This window comes from Phyllopteryx taeniolatus, chromosome 19, assembly GCF_024500385.1.
Source record: "Phyllopteryx taeniolatus isolate TA_2022b chromosome 19, UOR_Ptae_1.2, whole genome shotgun sequence".
NCBI classification, from domain to species: domain Eukaryota; kingdom Metazoa; phylum Chordata; class Actinopteri; order Syngnathiformes; family Syngnathidae; genus Phyllopteryx; species Phyllopteryx taeniolatus.
The window spans coordinates 11,289,676-11,310,545 of NC_084520.1; the positions used below are offsets into that span (position 1 = coordinate 11,289,676).

Sequence of the window (20,870 nt, forward strand, 5' to 3'; positions counted from 1 at the left end):
CTTTTTCCCCCACACTTTTCAATCATCACAGTACTTTCTGCCTATTACGATAAAAAAAAAAATTATATAACCAATAAAATATGTCTGCCCCACTGCTATTTCGCCACAAAAATACAGGACAGTACCTCACTCCGCTTTGTTGATTGACTGCATTTAAACCCAAATTTCTTCACGGCTGAATCCTCACCTTGTTTGGAGCTCATTTGTGTCTTATTTGCATCAAGCCAGGAGAGGAAGAGCTGAAGAAGTCACTTAAGCAGCCCCCCCAAATTTCACCCTTTTACAATCCCCTTTATATTTGCACTGCAATATGCGAGGCCTTTCGTCATTGATGCTGATTACTCGCCTTGTTGAGCGTTGTGACTGGACGTCTGGGAAAATTATCGGCAACTTCACATCTCCAGATTAGAATAATAGCTTGTGGAGTTGGACGGATGAATCTTTCAAACACGACCAATTATCATGCAGGCATAGTGAAGGGGGACGGTCAAAAAGCTTTGTGTAAGAAGGGTTCTAAATAAAGTAGTGGACAGTAGATACAAGGTCTGTTGGGTTTTGATTGTGCATTGGCAATAAAAGGTCAAATATCGTACGGAATCCCAGTGGCGAAGCAGGCCACTGGGGGTGATTATCATTAATTGCAGTGATGTGACACGTGACGCAATTTTGGTTTCCTCTCTAGCGAGTCCTGACTTCACTTCCATGAGACACGATGCTCCGTTCTCCCGACATTCAAAGGGTGAATCGAGTTTGGCAGGCATCAGGCGCGCAAGCGAGGCGCACACAATCACACTATTGTGTTTACATCCTTGCAGATGACATTATGTTGACTTATACTCACTCTCTGGAGACTTCCCCCAAACCATAATCACTACTTTGCATCCCCAACTCAAGTCTTCACCCTCAAATGTAATGATTTATGAGGTAGAGACTCACTCTTTGTTCCCAGAAGGATTGCATTGGAGTCACTGTGATGTGGATCAGCGTACTGTATTCTGAGGAATTCATGTTTTCCAACAAAAAAAAAATATCAAACTATAGCTAATGTGCAAGCATTCAATACATCAGTGTTGATGTAACACACTGCAGGACAAAAAAATGCCCAAAACTTACAATTTAAAATAACAAAAGTATTTCATAAAACATACTAATCTGCTCCAGCATTATCACCATGTGCTCAGGCTGAGATCCCATGACAAGATTTATGTGGAACAAAAGGTTTCCATTTTTTATTTAACGGTATGGTTTGCGGTCATTGTTGCTGTCATCATGGAATTATTACTGCTGTTGATACGGCTGTTGTTGTGCCCATTGTTCTCTCGTCCCCCCCACAGCTGCTCAATGCCTTTTATCCTGTCTATCCTACCAACCCCCCCCCCCCCCCCCACCCCGCCCCCCCGCAATATCGCCCCTCTGTCGCTCTACTCTGTCTCTTCATCTCAGACCACCCAGCCGAGGCAGACGGTCTCCCTACTGAGCTTGGGTTCTCTTTGAGGTTTCTTGGTCGCCAAGTGCTTGCTGATGTGACGTTCAGGTGGTTTTCTTAATGTATGAGGAGTGTGGTTCTTGATCTCAATTTGTAAAATGCTTTGAGATTAGCTCTATTGTGAATTGGCGCTTTCCATGTAAAATTGACTTGACACAGAAGGGCATTTCTAATATTTTGATTTAAATACACGTTCCTCATGATACAGTGCAGTTTTTTAAATTATTCCTTTGTTGAGAACAGTTTCTCATTTACAATGCCGACCTGGAGGCAATTTAAGGTTCAGTGTCATGCCCAAGGACACTTGGACAGCAGACTGTCAGAGCCGGGATTCAAACAGCGGACCCTTCGGTTAGTCGACGACCCACTTTTACAACATATCCACAGCTTCCCCGAAGTTCCACACCAATGCAAACCACAAAAATGAACAAACTGTGAAACGAGGTCAAAGGTTCCATGCCAGGCAACATTTTTGTGCAAGTTTGTTTTTGTATTTTTCCATAGCGTTATGAGGAAGGCGTGTTATTTTTCAAGTCACATATTGTATGAAATCCTATCTTGGGCAAGTCCCCACAATATGAGGAAATGCGGTAAACAAACACACAATGCAGCCCTATGGGGGGCACAAACCAGTGCAAACTGTAGGCCGGTCGTAAGCCCGGATAAAGGCAGAGGGTTGCGTCAGGAAGGGCATCTGGCTTAAAACTTTGCCAAACAAATAGGAGCATTCATCCAAAGAATTCCATAGCGGATCGGTCGTGGCCCGGGTTAACAACGTCTGCCACCGGCGGCGTCAACCTGCAGGGCGGCGGTGGAAATTCTGCGACTGTGGGTCGAAGTCGAAGAAGAAGATGAGGTGGAAAGTGGGTTCTTAGGCAGAAAGAGGAAAGTACAGAGACTAGAACTGAATGTGGGGACTTTGAATGTTGGGACAATGACAGGAAAATCTCGGGAGTTGGTTGACATGATGATAAGGAGAAAGGTTGACATATTGTATGTCCAGGAGAACAGGTGGAAAGGCAGTAAGGCAAAAAAAGTTTAGGGGCAGGGTTTAAATGATTTTACAATGATGTAGATGGGAAGAGAAATGGGGTTATTTTAAAAGAAGAGTTGGCTAAGAATGTCTTGGAGGTGAGAAGTGTATCAGATCGAGTGATGAGGCTGAAACTTGAAATTGAGGGTATATGTATAATGTGATTAGTGGCTATGCCCCACAGGTTGGATGTGACCGAGAGGTGAAAAGAGAAATTCTGGAAGGAGCTCGACGAAGTAGTTCTGAGGATCCTAGACAGAGAGAGAGAGAGCCATGATTGGTGCAGATTGTAATGGACATGTTAGTGAAGGAAATAGGGGTGATGAAGAAGTGATGGGTAAGTACGGCATCCAGGAAAGGAACTTGGAGGGACAGATGGTGGTAGACTTTGCAAAAAGGATGCAAATGGCTGTAGTAAACACTTTTTTCCAGAAGAGGCAGGAACATAGGGGGACCTACAAGAGCGGAGGTAGAAGCACGCAGGTGGATTACATCTTGTGCAGACAATGTAATCTGAAGGAGGTTACCGACTGTAAAGTAGTGGTAGGGGAGAGTGTGGCTAGACAGCATAGGATGGTGGTGTGTAAGATAACTCTGGTGGTGGGGAGGAAGATAAAGGCAGAGCAGAGAACCATGTGGTGGAAGCTGAGACAGGACGAGTGTTGTGCAGCTTTTCGGGAAGAGGTAAGACAGGCTCTCGTAGACAGGAGGAGCTTCCAGAAGACTGGACCACTGCAGCCAAGGTGATCATAGAGGCAGGCAGGAGAGTACTTAGTGTATCTTCTGGCAGGAAAGGAGAGAAGGCAACTTGGTGGTGGAACCTCACAGTACAGGAAATCATACAACGAAAAAGGTTAGCTAAAAAGAAGCGGGACACTGAGATGACTGAGGAGAGGTGAAAGGAATATATTGAGATGCGACGTAGGGCAAAGGTAGACATGGCAAAGGCCAAACAAGAGGCATATGATGACATGTATGCCAGGTTAGACAATAAAGAAGGAGAAAAGGATCTATACAGGTTGGCCAGACAGGGGGATAGAGATGGGAAGCATGTGCAGCAGGTTAGGGTGATTAAGGATAGAGATAGAAATATGGTGACTGGTGCCAATAGTGTGCTAGATAGATGGAAAGAATACTTTGAGGAGTTGATGAATGAGGAAAATGAGAGAGAAGGGAGAGTAGAAGAGGCAAGTGTGGTGGACCAGGAAGTGGCAATGATTAGTAAGGTGAAAAATGAAAGATGTAAAAAAAAAAAAGGCAGTTGGTCCTGATGACATTCCTGTGGAGGTATGGGAAGCATCTAGGAGAGGTGGCTGTGGAGTTTGTGACCAGCTTGTTTAATAGAATCCTAGCGCGTGAGAAGATGCCTGAGGAATGGAGGAAAAGTGTGCTGGTGCCCATTTTTAAGAACAAGGGTGATGTGCAGAGCTGTGGGAACTATAGAGGAATAAAGTTGATGAGCCACACAATGAAGTTATGGAAAGGGGGGTGGAGGCTAGACTCAGAACAGAAGTGAGTATTTGCGAGCAACAGTATGGTTTCATGCCTAGAAAGAGTAGCACAGATGCGTTATTTGCCTTGAGGATGTTGATGGAAAAGTACAGAGAAGGTCAGAAGGATCTACATTGTGTCTTTGTAGATCGAGAGAAAGCCTATGACAGAGTACCCAGAGAGGAACTGTGGTACTGATGCGGAAGTCTGGAGTGGCAGAGAAGTATGCCAGAATAATACAGGACATGTACGAGGGCAGCAGAACAGCGGTGAGGTGTGCTGTAGGTGTGACAGACAAATTTAAGGTGGAGGTGGGACTGCATCAGGGATCAGCCCTGAGCACCTTCCTGTTTGCAGTGATGGATAGGCTGACAGATGAGGTTAGACTGCAATCCCCGTGGACCATGATGTTTGCAGATGACATTGTGATCTGCAGAGAAAAAGCAGGGATCAGGTGGAGGAACACTTAGAAAGATGGAGGCATGCACTGGGAAACAGAGGAATGAATATTAGCCAAAATAAAACAGAATATATGTGCATGAATGAGAGGGGTGGTGGGGGAAGAGTGAGGCTGCAGGGAGAAGAGATAGTAAGGGTGGAGGACTTTAAATACTTGGGTTCAACCGTCCAAAGCAATGGTGAGTGTGGTCAGGAAGTGAAGAAACTGGTCCAAGCAGGTTGGAACGGGTGGAGGAAGGTATCAGGTGTCTTCTGTGACAGAAGAGTATCTGCTAGGATGAAGGGCAACGTTTATAAAACATGATGTACGGATTAGAGACAGCGGCACTGAAGAGACAACAGGAAGCAGAGCTGGAGGTGGCGGAAATGAAGATGTTGAGGTTCGCTCTCGGAGTGACCAGGTTGGATCAAATTAGAAATGAGCTCATCAGAGGGACAGCCAAGGTTCGATGTTTTGGAGACAAAGTTAGAGAGAGCAGACTTCGATGGTTTGGACACGTCCAGAGGAGAAATAGTGAGTATATTGGTAGAAGGATGATGAGGATGGAGCTGCCAGGAAAGAGAGCTAGAGGAAGAGCAAAGCGAAGGTTGATGGATGTCGTGAGGGAAGACATGAGGGCAGTTGGTGTTCGAGAGGAGGAAGCAGGAGATAGGCTTACATGGGAAAGGATGACGCGCTGTGATGACCCCTACAGGGACAAGCCCAAAGGAAAAGAAGAAGAAGCGGTAAACAAACACACACATCATTATTCTACAGACTTGGAGCCTGGGCACCATATGGACATACTATAGCAAGAATTACACAATCTTTAATCTTTATCATGTCTTTAATATATGTGCTGCTAGTAGGCAAGCGGTTAGCAAATCCGTCTCGCATTTCTGAGGTTGAGGGTTCGAATCTGACGCCTGTCTTCGTGTGTGGAGCTACATGTTTTCACCGCGCTTGCGTGATATTTGTTTTCAAAGTCCTTTGGCAAACCAGGAGCCAGGTGAGGTGACTGGGTCATCTGTTTGGGGTTCTTCGTGGACGCCTCCCTGGTGAGGTGTTCCGGACACGTCTCACAGGTAGGAGGCCCTGGGGAAGAACCAGGGCACGCTGGAGAGACGTTCACTTGGCTGGCCTAGGAAAGTCTCGGATGAAGTCGTTGCGGGAACTCTGCTTAGGTTGCTGTGGTGAGGAGAAGCGGTATAGGAGATTGAAGATCATGGTCAAGTCGCACTATAGACGTGGAATTGACCAGCTGAGCTCAGGCCCAGCAGAGTCAGCCAAAGTTCACAAATCCACAGCTGTCCCGTCCGTCCTTGCCAATATCTTTCATTTATGTTTACAGCAAACGGGACCATATGAGTGAGCCCCATGCAGCCGAGGCTGGGTCCAGACCCGGTCTGCGTGTCAGACAGCTGCTGGAAGTCTTTCTGTCGTCGAGGAGCTCTCGACCTCCACCTCAACCCGCGTTGTTGACCCCAAGAGACGACCGCTGACACCATCCTGTTGACTGCTGAACGAGGTAAAGGCCTCACTGGGACCTCAGCACCACTTCTGTTTGGAGCCATGTTATGTTTTTTTTTTGTTTTTTTTCGCCATGCAGGATCACATTCGAGTTCAATAGTTCACCTCCATTGGCTGCGTCCACTTGTTCATTTTTAGCGATAACACACACTCACGCGCGTTTGTCTTCAGCACAAATGGTTCCCCCGATGAAGGGCGGCCAAGGACCACACATGGCGGGCGGTTGTGACTTTCACCTCAGGGAGATCACATGACCTCTGGATGAGAATGCACTGATACCAAAGTACAAATCCCAATTCACATCTGCTAGCTAAAGCAACACACCAACATAACAACTGATGGTGAATTTAGATGTGGTGATGTGGGAAAATGTGTCTGAAGTCATGAGCGATTACTGTTTGGAGTACAATCAATACAAATCTCATTTGGCCAAATGAAATATTAAGTTCTCAGGGCAACATTTAAAAATCATCTAATAATAATAAAAAAATAAAAACTGAAAGCAAGCAAGCTATTTCTATTTGAATGTAATCAGAATCATATTTTTGCTCCCTTGCTTATTCTTCATTGCAGCATTTTTTTTTTAAACTTAATGGGACAATAAAATAGAGGACATGAATAAAAAGAAATATTCCTGACATTCTAGATGTGATAAAAAAGTTGATTTTAATTTTCTTTTTTAAGAAATAGACATTACTGAGTAAGATTTATTTTTCTTTTCAATAAGGATATTTCTAAATGCACGTTATATATATAATACAGTGTGTTTTCATGGAAATTTTCTTTGCTGACCACAAACATTTGAATGGTATAAGTTTTAAATAAGATGAATACATGTATATAACAATTATATTTCTATTGCAATGTATGTTATAACATAATAAATGTGTTTACATATTCACCGAAGTGAAGAGGCGTGAATTCAGAGCATGCTGACAGTGAACCAAATAAAGTCAAACACTAAATATTAACTCGCTCTGTACTGTATAACCTGTTTATAATCTCGTGTAATACATTTTCACATAATGCTAAAAATATTTTTATTTTGTACTTTTACCAACTGCAATGCTTTTTAACATAGTAAAAAAGCACATCCAGGATGATATGTTTCAAATCATGAAAACACAAACACCTCAGGCTGGTTGTCCGAGTGGATGATTCTTTTTTTATTATTATTTATTTATCTATTTTTTGGTCTCAAATTATTCATTTTTTCCCCACCGTAGTTAATTTTCCTAAATGTTTGCTTGTTGGTGGGCTCGTCCAGTTAAGACCCCCCCCCCCCCCCACCCCCCTCTCCAAAGCACCCCCCATAAACACACACACGCTCACTCAACAGAGCCGCAATAAAACCGAGAGACTCCAGCTTGTCTGCAATGGCGTCGCCTCCTACTGCAGCGCGCGTCAATGTTGTCAAAAAAACATTCATCCGCACAACTTGTTTTTTTTTTTGTTTTTTTTTTTTTTGCTGCGTGTTTTCTGACGTCAACAACTTTTGTTCAGTGCTGTCAACAACCAGTTGAGGTAGTTGGCTGATCAACAAATTTGCCTCACAATTGAGTAGAGATGGTGCATTATTATGCTTTTAAATAGGGCCACTACTGAGAGGTAGAATAGAAGAAGAAAAAAAATATATATATATATGTTCTAATAAGTATTCATTTTAATTGTAACAGGCACTCACGGGACAATTCATTACGTACGCCTGCACAATTTAATAAGAGCTATATCAAGAATGATCATGCCTTTATTTTTATTTTTATTTTTTTGCTTTTTGTAATATTTCCCTCTGTCCTGTACTTAAAATTGGATGACGACATTTTAAAAACACACCACTACAATCGCATTAGTAAAGCGATTAAACCAAGTAGGAGAAATAAAAGAAAATCTCTCCTCTTGGTTCTGATTCGATTGGGGAGTTGAAGGGAGCAACGTTTATAAAGGGTCCGGACACACAAAGTGCAATTAACACCTTTATTCAAAGGACAAGAAGGCAAGGAGGGAACTAATTACATGAATATAAAATGACTTCTGCATCGAGAACCACAAGTGAGTCGTTCAAACAAATATGATCATAGAAGTGGTTCTATATAAACACATATTTACAGCCTTCGACGTTTTGTACAAATCCTTATAAATATGACCTGAGTTTAATGTGACGCTCGGGATGAATTGTTATTATTTGAAAGTACTAACTGCACTTTTTCTTTTGACGTTATTATGTGGTTATTGTTTTAACAAAATAATAATTATAATAATAACGCTTCAGATCCATTTATAAAAGGAAGACATGGGGAATATAACAGAGGAGATGAATAACTTAAAAAATAAAAAATAAACAAAACCGTCAGATGTCCTTTAAATATGTCGTTACAAGTGATCACAAATCCCTTATGTGCTTTGTCAACGGAAGAAGAAAAAGTTCTGGTCTGGATCATCTCTTTAGGCCTGCTCCCGGTCCAAACGTCTTGAGCACAGTCATTTTTGGGTAGACCTCGTATTCAAATCTTTTTTTTGTTTGTTTTGTTTTTTTTTTGTTTTTTTTTTTGTTTTTTTTTTTGTAAAAAGGAGTGGGTTAGGAGTCCTTGTTAATAAACAGCTCCCACGCTCTGCGGCTGCACCGGGTGGTGCACGGTGCCCGCGTGCTGTAGGTGGGATCCCTGCTGCTGGTACCAGTGGTTGCTGTAATCGTCCATGTAGGGCGGCGACGAGCTGTGCGTGGGCTGCGGCGGCACCTGAGCTCTGCCTTGCGGGGTGCTGACGCCGTTGTCCCACGCGGCGGGGGAGGGCGGCGAGTTGCACGCCATGGAGTCGCTGGCGTTCGGGCTGTGGTCCAGGGGCACCTCGCCGTTCTTGTACAGCTTCTTGAACTTGGATCTCCGGTTCTGGAACCAGATCTTCACCTAAAGGGTGGGGAGATTGTACTGTTAAAAGGAGAAATCGGAGTCTCCATCGTGCGTAATTACGCACGTCCAGGTTTTTCTTATGGACTATCTGGGTCCAGGTGGCGTACCTGTGTTTGGGTCAGGCCCAGTTGGGCCGCGAGTTCGGCTCTCTCGGGCAGGGCGAGGTACTGCGCCTTCTGGAAGCGCCTCTGCAGGGCGGCGAGCTGGTAGCTGGAGTAGATGGTCCGGGGCTTGCGGATCTTTTTCGGTTTGCCGTTCACCATGCGGACCTCGGGCTCGGGCTCCTCTTTTACTAAAAAAACAAAACAAAAAAACAAACAAATAAAAATACAATCAATTTTGATTACACTTACAGCAAATGGCAATCATAGATTAAAAACAGTGTGGGAAGTGTGAACATGGCGACTTGTGCAGCATTACAAAATACATCTAAAATACTAAAAAAAAATGGAAACATGGTACAAATGATACATATTTGATAATATGAACAAATAAATCCTTTGAATTCACTTCATTGGAGCATATAACAGTTGCATATGATTCAAATGTGTTCGACTCACAACTATTATTGGATTCTTTTCGAGGAGAACATTAGGCCAGTTTGAACCACTTTTGAATCATGTGCAACCGATGTCCATGATTAAATTCCATTTTTTTCCCCCCCCAGCGCGTTCGCTCTGTGACTTGTTCAATTGCTACCCCTTTTATGCAACAAGAAAATAATGATAATAATAACTCACATAGTGCAGTTACACTCATTATATATATATATATATATATAGATATAATATATATTAGACAATGCAACACGTGGCTTCGACTGATTTTTATTTTTTTATTTTTCTCATTTAATGAGATTGCTGCCTTTGTAATTACAGGAGCATTTCAACGTTTTGTTTGTAATGGCAATGCCCTTACCCGAGCTCGGAGGTGATGCCTGCAGGTGATCTCTGTTGTAATGTCCGTACTGTCTGTAGCCGTTCGTGTAAGGGTACTCGGATTTGGCGGCGTACACTCCAGCGGCTCCCACGGCGTTCAGGTTGAACTGGTGGTGGTGGTGGTGGTGATGGTGGTAAGAGTTGACGGGCTGTCCGTACGCTTGGCCCTGATAATATTCGTGATGGCCGTGGCCCGACTGCGTCGCGCTGTAGTAGCCCATGTCCGTCACGGAGGACTCGGGCAGAGTCGGGGAGTCCTTGGAGGTCGGGTGGGAGCTCATAGATCCGGGTAGGTCGGTCAGAATACCGGCGATTTTCTTCTCGTATAACTGTTCGGTACTCATGCTTTTTTTGTTTTTTTTTCTTTTTGGGGGGGGGGGGGTGCTGCAATTGGGATATGTGTGTGTGTGTGTGTGTGTGTGGGGCGTGTGTGGGGGGGGTTGGGGGGGGGGGGGGCTCCCTCGCAAGGGGTAAATCCACGCGTGGATGGAGGAATCAAGAGCTTCTTTTGGAGGAAAGTCCACTTAGTCTTCCAGCTGCAAGAACTTGGTTGTGGCATGACTGGGTGCCTGTGACATGAAGTTATAGAAAAATGGGCGGGATGCTGCGTTCCCATTGGCTCCAGTGCACCCCCCCCCCCTTCCCCCTCCCGCCCCCTAAACTCAAACCTCATCGCCTTGATTTTTATTTTTTTTTTAAAGTAGGGATCTTAATGATACATTTGCATTTACCTGTTCGCGGTGAGAAAAGACAATTCTAGAGACTCTTTAGGAACTTCATCCCCAAAATGCTACAACCACTCTAATATTTATTTATTTTTATTTTTTTTTTTGGGGGGGGGGGGGGGGGGGGCACACAATATAGTAGCCCGGTGCTTTCCTTCTTGTTTTCCTTTATTTATCTTTTTCAATTAAATAGACTAATCCCATCGCCAGACCGGTCTCCTTAATGTTTTTATGCAATGTTTTTTTTGCCTGGAGATCACACATGAAAAGGCTCCCCGCTGCCTGCCAATTGTCATTCAAAAGTGTTTGGCGAGCCCCAGGAGTCAACATTTGGTGAGAAAAAAACGAGAGATAGGAACGATAGGTGGGGGAGGAAAAAAAAGGAAAAAAAAAAAGACTGCTGCAGCTGATGCAGCCCCCAGGGTGAATTCCTCTGCAGTCTTTATACTATGCGTTTTTTTTGTTTTTTTTGGGTGGTGGGGGCTTGGGGATTGGGGTGTAAATGGGAAAAAAATATACATGGATTATACCACTTTAACTGAGTTTTGGTAATAATATTTCGAGTTTTAAATCGGATTGGTTTTGTTGTGTTTTTACCGTTTGGGTGAAATTATGACCTAGAGTGCCCCCTGCTGGATATGATGCCAATAACTTTTTTTTTTTTTTTTTTTTTTTTTTTACCTGTGAATTATACAAACATGATTGAAAATAAGATGTATTTTCTTTACTAATCTATCCCACAATGTCCAGGTGACATTTTTTCATAGCGCATAAAATCCCTTACCTATGTTGCCTCCTCAAACTTCTTTCTTGATACTCTGGCGCCCTCTTTTGGTGTAAATCGGGACATCACGTTGACGAGTGGTTAGCACATCTGACTCACAATTTCGACTTTGAGCTTCCTGTGTGGAGTTTGCAAGAAAAATGGAAAATAACTGCAATGAACTGTAATTAACTGGTCTAAATACTAATTCCAATTGAACCAGCAAATTTATTAGTTCAATCATGGATTGTGACTTTTGCCAGTGAGCTCCTTAGAGAACAGAAAATGGTGCAAAAAGTATCGCAACTTTTGAACAGTGGGACATGTGCATTCAAAAGTTTAGCAAATGTCAAATTTGCTAAACTTGTAAAAGGTTAGAGTGCATTCTCTGTTCTCCCTGAAGCATTTCAGTTAATATTCTTAACTTTTTGTGAGTAAAGTGTTTATATTTTGGAAAAGTGTGGTAAAGTAGATAAATGTTCATCTGATTTCCATCATAAAATTATTTACTGAGTGCAATTTGGTAGCACAAACACACATATTCATTCATTCACACTTATATCCAGTAGATGGTGCAGATGGCCCAAATATGGATTTGCACTAATACACCACGCAAAAACAATACAGGACGTCCTTAGCGATGCTAATTAAAATAAGCAAACTACCTTTAAACATAGATCTTAGACATCATAGATCATAAATCATCATCGCCATATCTCAAAAATTATGTCCACCTGCACTGTCTACTTTGAAATCCAATAAAAGAGCTTAATCAAAAACATGTCAAATTGTATGGGAACTCCCAGAAAGGTACTCATCTAACAGTATTTGTATTATTTGGATTCTAACTCCCTTACTTTACTGCACAAGAGGGACAAAATGTTTCAAATATTTATCAGTCTGAATCAGTGTAATTGTACACCACTGCCAACTGCATTCACAATAAACACAAGAGTTCTATTAATACCCCTGTGACACTTTCGATTAAAACGGAGCATTATTATCTTTGTCAAGGCAGAGTTTTTTTTTTTGCTCCAGCTCTGTTAGATAGGACAGGCGTGCCCTTGGAAGACTTGACACAAAGAACAATGTTTTTCCCTTTTGTTTTTGTGTTTTACTGCCTTTAGGATTCAACCATGAGAAGAGTCCATGTTGTTCCGAGGTACGAAATGAACACTTGTCCTTTCACATTGCATACAGCCTTTCTCCATTGCATGTCTGACAATATAAAACGAATTCCTATTTTCTTTATCAGTAAACCCACCAATCAAAGTTCCGTATCTCGGTAACAGGAGATGGCTTCAGGGAACATTGTTGTTGGGTGCTTAACTAACACAGTAGATTGAAGTGGCGCTGCTGGCCTGCTTTCAACACTGGACAAAAGCTCAGCTAACTGGCAGTTTCTTACTAAAACAACAACAACAACATACTGGCAGAAGTTTTGTTAAAAAAAATACAAACATTTGGGATGCTACATTTAAGTTTCCCAATGTCTATTAAGCCGAGGCGCATATTTTGCACACACCACCAAACAAAAATGTCATAAAAAAAAAGAATAGAAACTGAACTAAAATAATGATTATATCATCTAAATGTCCTCACAAATGTACTTATTGTTAAATCTGTGCCTGTTTTGTTGAACACAAAGCTATTGTTCAGTTGTGAAAGAATGGCAGCAGGTCGAGACAAACCCGTTAATTGTACCTTCTGCTGTTGAGTGGAAAAGCAATTAACTCTTCTGCCTGGCACTATAGGTCGCCGGCATAGATAGACGAACAAAAATGCATCGTGACATTTTAATATTATAATAATATTAATAATTTCCCTTAGCACGCCTAATGATATTTAACATACGAATGGGCACAGCGGGTGGGAATCACTGCACTATATACCATTTTCCTATATTTCTTATACATGGTGCTCGTCATCGTGATTAAAGGAATATATTTAGTGTTAAAGTGGGACCTCAGTTGAGCCCCCACACGACACAGTTGAAAGTATTTTCACAGGACCTTGGATGATAAACACTGGAGTTACCAAAAGTTTCACACTAGGGAACAAAATGTACCCTTCTCTCTCTCTCTCTCTCTCTCTCTCTCTCTCTCTCTCTGATCTTTGTTTTGGTTTTATTTCAAAATACCAGCTTCTGCATTCCGCTTTCAATTGAGTCTCGTTCAGGTTGTCCCGTACGATATTGTACAGCCTGCAGGTAAAATATTGTACAGAGTTTTATTGCACCACTTGAGCGGATTACTGAAGACAGAGAGTTATCATGGGGAAGTATACTCTATTGTTCCATGGCTTTCTAAACGCATAGATGCCTTGCACCTGTCTTTTATTGTAAGACCAACAAAGGGTCAAATATATACCATGTACTTCCTTCAATAGCGGCCTCTGCTTGACTAGACATCAATTTATTACGTGCATATCTGTATTTCCTCACATGGTGGCCAGCGATCTCAAATTAGCATTTTACTCTTTAATATCAACTTTTGAACTGAGGGAATTGCAGTGACCACCGTTTTTTTATTTTATTTTTTTTTCTGAAGGGAAAAAAAGGAGGCGTCTGTTTGGGGTTAGGCGGTTAGTCATTTCAAATGGATGTCGCACCCGCCGATTAATTCGGAGTGAAGGTAAATGAACGCCTTACCCCCAATAGATCCCTGATACATTATGCAGTTGAGTAAATAAATGCATCCGGGCACCATAGGAGATCCAGAACTGTCTATGGCAGAAGTGACTTGACAAGAGTCAAATAGACATACTATGTATAATTCCATGGCGCATACGCTCCAGAGGATGTTTACACGTCCTAATTACGAGGGGATGATGGCCGCACAATTGCTTCCTATAGGCCCCCGCAGCAAACATCAGCGCAATTTCATCGCCCTTTGAAAAGTTCAAGCAACTCTCCATAATGAAGCGCCACGGGCTAGTTTAGGCTGATCTGATTGAATAGGAGTCAGGCTCTCTGTTGAGTGGGAGAGCTGCAAGTCTTATTTACTGCAGACTCTCTCATTATCTCTGCCCCTCTCCCCCACACCTCTCCTAGCACTCCTCCGTCATTGGCTCTGACCTGAGATAAAAAGAGAAGACGGCAGTGAGTCAAGGATGTTGAGCTTCTACAAACCCCAATTCCATTGAAGTTGGGATGTTGTGTAAAATGTAAATAAAAAACGAATGCAATCATTTGCAAATCATTTTCAACCTATAGTCCACTGAATACACAACAGAAATAAAGGTATTTAAAAAGAAAAATTCAAATATTCGCTGATTTAGAATTTGATGCTTGCAACAAGTTCCCAAAAAATCTGGGACATGGGCATGTTTAGCACTGTGTTACATCACTTTTACTTTTAACAACTCAAATAGCGTCTGGGAACTGAGGACACTAATTGTTGGAGCTTTGTCGGTGCAATTCTTTCCCATACTTGCTTGATGTACAACTTCAGTTGCTCAACAGTCTGGGGTCTCTGTTGTCGTATTTTGCGCTCCATAATGCGGCACAGATTTTCATTGAGGACAGGACTGTAATGCTGGCAGGCCAGTCTCATACTCGCCACACTGTTGTAACGTGTAGAATGTGGCTTGGCATTGTCTTTTTGAAATAAGCAGGGACGTCCGTGAAAAAGAAGTTGCTTGGATGGCAGCATATGTTGCTCCAAAACCTGTATGTACCTTTCAGCCTTATTGGTGCCTTCGCAGATGTGCAAGTTACCCATGCCATGGGCACCAACACATCCCCATAGCATCACAGATCTGGCTTTTGAACTAACCATCCGGATGGTGCGTTTCCTCTTTGGCCTAGAGGACACGATGTCCATGATTTCCAAAACCAATTTGAAATTTGAACTCGTCAGACCACAGCACACTTTTCCACTTTGTGTCAGTCCATCTCAGACGAGCTCGGGCACAGAAAAGCCGTCAGCGTGTCTGTGTGTTGTTGACATATGGCTTCCGCAATGAATGTTGGTTTATTGTAAGTAATCCGACACATTCATCGCAATACACAATCTTTAGTAACTGTGAAGGCCTTTCTACTATTCTATTTTTTTGACAGTTCAATGTTCGCATCCCTCCAAACTAAAAATACAACTTCATTTTTCACGTTGTTTCATGATCCCAGCGGTGTTGTAAATCACTGCAGTTGCTTGTGTGGCACCGAAGCGTCCATGTTCTCAGGCTTCTTCGCACCAGGGGCCAGCTCTCTGCGGAGATGCGTGTGTTGCATAGTGATACGGATGAGAGGCAAGAGTCCAGGTAAGACTTGTGTGTCGAGTGTTCCCGCAGGGCCCTGCAGCTGCCGACGCGGTGCCAAAAGTTAATGGAAGACAGATGTAACCACATGTTAAAGGGCATGCCGTGTCCAAACACACACTCATGCACATACACGGACATGACATAAACATATCCTAAACAGCTCTACAGCTTAATGCTCCCCTACAGGGCCACATCCACTCTTCTGTGTGCAAGGGTTACAACTACAGCCTTTAATAGAACACTAAGCGCGTCTATCTATGTGGAACTCCCTCACTATAGATGCTTCAAAACATTTTAAACATCACTCAGCGCAATGAAATAAAGCCACTGCAAACTGCAACTGCAATGATAAACATATTGATTAAGGAATACATTCATTTAGAATTATTTTCAGTGTAAAATAATTGTATATATCAGGAATGGGCAACTGGTGCACTCGGAGTGACTCCTCTATTAATTTTAGGAAAATTAATTGAATTAAAAAAATAATAATTAAACATGGTAGAGGAATCATGTGGCCAGCGCCCACACTCGTAGTGGCCCCTATATTATTATTATTATTATTTTTTAAAAGTTTTCTCTACCGTAACAGAGCAGTTTTAAGAATGCTTGATTATTTGGAATCCACAATTATATTCTAATTCAAACCATTTCAACGTCAAAATGTTCGGCTCATTCGGCACATCTTGGGAACTAGTTTACACATTCAAAAAATGGAAGTTTCCTTAGAATTGAAAATGTTCCCATTTTAAAAATCTGAAATCAATGGACACAGTTTAGTTGTATCATGTCTTTCCAAATTTCTCAAATTTCTCCACTGATTCACACCATTCCAAACCCAAATTCTTCCGGTCATTCAGGACATTCTGGCTACTGTTTGTGATAATCCCAAATTCCCCAGTTTCACACAATTCCGCACTTCCCATGAGAAAATATCCAAATTAAGGGTTAGGGGTACATTTTACCAATTCATTTCGACAATTCAATGCATTCTAGCATCAGCTCTTCAGCATTCATGCCTCATTTCCACCGAAATTGCATTCTCTTGTTTTGTACGAATTCCTTCTTAATTCACGTGAGAGCAAATTAGTTTGTGCAGTCTCACTAAGAGGAGCGCTTCTATTCTGCGCGTCCAATTTGCCAGGATGAGTGGACCAGTGGGAGCGGCCTGCGCGCACACCTGTTGGTCGGGCTGATCAAAAGACCGGGAGGGACGTCTTTGATTACGCCGACTTTGTCCGCCCGCTTCTGAGAGTAGAGCTGCTGCTCAGCGGGGGAATACCTCAGGAAATCCTTTTCATCGGAATGAAGCTATAACTCTGCATCTCCAAAGTCCAAACTATCTCGCTCCAGTACTAACTAAATCTCCTACACCATCCCCGAGTTCGTCTTGACCCCTGACCTCCTTGTTACCATCCTGTTTGGGGATCATCACAGAAAAGCAACGTAACCGTGGTGACATCTTAATGCTGTCTCCCCCGTGGTTCAAGCAGGAAACTCCACCCTAAATCTGAACGTGTTTTGACTCGAGACAAGATGAAACTGCACCCGTACGTCTTGGGAACATCTTAACTCCACTGCATGTCCTCAAACTGCCACGTAAGAACATTCCATCATAAAGAAAAGTGTTCCGTACAGAGGTTTAATGTTTGAACAAACATTCTCAGCTCTTCAAACTATTAACTGACCGCAAGTGGCGAAACTATTCACAGTCTGTACTTAATTCTGACTCTTGTCAAACTAGAAGTCGTGATTCTCTCTACTTACTATTTATTTTCTTTTTTGACATGGTGTCATCATCCGTGGAAGTTTGAAAATGGTAACCAGCCTATTTTGCACAGATATCTTTTCTCAAGCGTGGGGAGTAAAAGTAAAAAGTTGTCAGCAAAATAAATACTCGAGGAAAGTACAGATAGCTGAAAAATGATCGGTAACTGACACATGTCATTGTGCTTTAATTGATCCTCCAAACAGCACACATCCTCCATTGGCTGTTAGCTGGAAATCTTTTGTAGGGAGTTTAAAAAATAAAAATAAAACATCACGCAAAAGTCACACAAGCACCTCGTCATTTGGTGGGCTTGTAAACAAAGTGTGAAAACTTGCAATCTATCCAGGCAAGCCTGAGCTTGGCCTGTTTGGGGAGTTCCTGTTCTGCCCCCCTTTTTCTCTCCTGCCTTGGTTTGTCATCTCCATTTTATAAACATGCAATTTTGAATGGAAGTGAATTGGCATAGGGAGTTTGATTGTATTAGTGTGCAGAAACGTCACGGAATATTTTGCGTTTTGCCTTCGAATGGAAGCATATACGAGCACATTCCTTAGCATCTGTCGTCCTCAGGCAGCTGATGATGAATTCAAGTGCTTGTCCTGGATTAAAAACAACCCACAAGGACACACTGATGACTTTTGGGTCTAATAGTAACTGCTCACAGGGGGGCTTCCAGAAAAATAAGTCAAATGTTGGATCCAAGAATACACATGAAAGCACAGAGTTGACATAACCTTTCAATATAGGATGACATGAGTAAGATTCAAAAAAAGAAAGAAAAACACTGCCACGCTGTCGAGTATTTAGAACAGTGCTTGGCAAACCTTTTGGGTCCAGAGACTCTTTACTGGGTGGAAAGTTTTCCAAGGACTCCCCCGCCCCCCCTTATAAAATTAAACATAATTCCTTAGATACCACTTAATGGGTATTAAAAAGTTGCCTATTGTTGAGACAGGAACTGTTATGTTAAAAAAATGTCAAATCTTTAGAGAACAAAAGTAATAATATGACAAAAAAAGAAAATCAAGTCAGACTCTTGACAGGAACAATGATGTATTTGTCAGGATTAGAAAAGGGAAGAAATTTGTCTTGTTAGCCAGCATTATTGTCTCCTGCAGCAACAAGAATAAAAACAACAAACTCAAGAAATTAAAAAGAGTCAGTGGCCTTGATACAGCCTTTGTGGAATCCCATGACCAGGATGTCTTAAGAATCTACCCAGACATAAAAAAAAAAAAAAAAAAAAACGTTTAGCAAGCACATTGGTATTTGTATTGATATTGTGACAGTTACAAATGATACAGGCCCTTATATTATTAGGCTAACTACATTTTAACAAGTGAAATAAAAAAATACAACTATTGCTTGTACATTGCATCTTTTATTCCACAAAAAGACACCTTTATTCTCGAAAACAAAAATTGGCTATATTCTTGTAGAAATAAACTTTATGTTCTCGAAAAAATGGGACATTAACTTCTAATATTATGCCTTTTGTTATATAAAAAAAACAAAAAAAAACAAGCGATGTCAGATTTTTGTAATCATGTCACTGTCACATCAGTGCATTTAATTGGTCTGAAGTTAAGGTAGGGAGAAGTAATTGGCTTAGTATGTTTCTTTTATTCCCACTTTTATAAAATTACACGACGTAATAATTTATTGCAAATAATTTTACGGACCCTCTAGCTATGGGTTGCAGAACCCCGGGGGTCTGAGGATGCCCATTTGAGAACCACTCATTTACACTACCATAAATACAGTAATTGATCATAACTTATGTAAGGTCATCGGAGGATGAGTGTTAACACAACCACCTCAGGTGAAATTCAAAGGCCACTACCACCCACAGTGCCACGGTGCCCCCCCAGAAAGGCCCCTGAGTGCTGAGCCCCTGCCAGCGTCCCCCACTAATGAATGGACGCTTAATGATCTGAGCAGGGCATTCAATTGAGTGGAAAATGCGCGCGTCTGTGGCATCTCTCCCTCTTTCTCCCTCTCTGCTCCACTTATCATAGGAAGGTAACAAAAGTTCTTTTTTTTTATTTTTCTCTCCACACTCACTGATAAGAGCAAGCACAACACACAATGCACAGCGCATGGAGGATACTATCAGATTAGGGGTTTTTTTTCGTATTCAAGAATGTTAACAAATGTGGTGACTGTAAAGCGCTGCATACTCTGTAAAAAAATTAAATAAAATCTTACAAATTTACTCACATATTTACTTGGTGTGAAATCTGCCTTTGTCTAGTTGAACACAAAGCTATTATTTTGTTGCATGAATGGCAATATGTGGCATAACCTTCTGCAATCTAGTGGCTAGATAGATAATTACATTTTTCTGCCAGTCATTATACATTGCTGGCATAGATAGATGACTAATTAAGTGAAATTGTATCATTTTCCTGCAGCACAAGGGACAGTGGTTGGGAATCACTGGTTTAAAGTAACACTAAGGTACACAATGGACTCCCACTGGCACAAATGCAACAATAACTGACTCTCCTTTAACAATTGGAAATTAGCCATGTAAAATTAAAATATTTTAAAAAGTGCAAATAGCACAAGAGGTGCATCGGGTTAAAAAAAAAATAGTGAATGAGAAAATCCCAAATAAGGGGGGCTAGGTTCCAAAATAAAATCTGCAGCTAAGTGAATTTGCAAATGCCGAACCGCAAATCTGCAGTTATATTGCTTTGTTACTAATAAAACCAAACAAGAAAGACAAGACAAGAAATATTACTAGTATTAGATAAACCTAAATTAATTGGTTTGTATTATTGTTGGTAGCCAGTTGCGTTGATCTTCAGTAAACATTCCCAACGCAAGTCATTGTGTGGGCTTCACGCTAGACTTAAGTTAAGTATCAAGTTCTGAGGCAACGTGTCCCACAGGAGATGGCTACGACGTTGACCCGGAACTATTGCTCTCAGCGCAGCAGTCAATTTCAATCAAGTGAAATGTTGTGAAGGAGACAAGAACACAACGAGAGTCGATGTTACGATTGAGCTCTGGGTAAAGGTCAAGCTGGTGTCACGCTTCACAGCAACGGACCCTTTTTACCACCAACTCCTTCCAGAAAGTTCATACAGTATATAGTAAAGAGCTACTTTCTTTGGGCAACTATTATGTCCAAAGCCAAATGAAACCTTCCCTCAAATATTATTTCTTTTACAACTGTGACTCCTCTGCACATAACAATCTATAGTGCTTCATTTCAAAAAAGAGGAGGAGATATGTGGTCTTGAGCAACTCTTTTTAATGATTAAACACCAACTCCAATGCACCGTAGCACATCAGGTGTTCAGTTATTATTTTCTCCTGTAATAAATCATTAACTCATGACACATTTTTTTCACCGTTAATGCAGTGAAAGTCAAGGAAGTCGGGGATCCTTTTCGAATGCACTTTAACTTATTATCCCCATCAAAAGTGTGGTGACGAGAGGTATTAGCAAAATACAAAAAGTAAAACATGATTTTCATGAAACTTGTGCGTGTGCCAAGACATTGATGCAATTCTGGG

At 41.8% G+C, this 20,870-nt stretch overlaps 1 protein-coding gene and 1 long non-coding RNA gene across 2 annotated transcripts; one reads left to right on the forward strand and one right to left on the reverse strand.

The window, feature by feature from the left end:
• The first annotated feature begins 1,474 nt into the window (after nucleotides 1–1,474).
• Nucleotides 1,475–19,289, forward strand: LOC133468930 (uncharacterized). Its single transcript, XR_009785586.1, has 4 exons — nucleotides 1,475–5,195; nucleotides 5,801–5,977; nucleotides 12,439–12,473; nucleotides 16,716–19,289. It is a non-coding gene; the product is annotated as an uncharacterized LOC133468930 (long non-coding RNA).
• dlx3b (distal-less homeobox 3b) lies at nucleotides 7,940–10,363 on the reverse strand. Its single transcript, XM_061755315.1, has 3 exons — nucleotides 9,804–10,363; nucleotides 8,993–9,177; nucleotides 7,940–8,882 (listed from the first exon to the last, which is right to left on the reverse strand). Exons 1-3 carry the CDS (start codon nucleotides 10,165–10,167, stop codon nucleotides 8,568–8,570), a joined length of 864 nt encoding a protein of 287 aa, XP_061611299.1. The 5' UTR covers nucleotides 10,168–10,363; the 3' UTR covers nucleotides 7,940–8,567.
• Nucleotides 19,290–20,870: the final 1,581 nt, after the last annotated feature.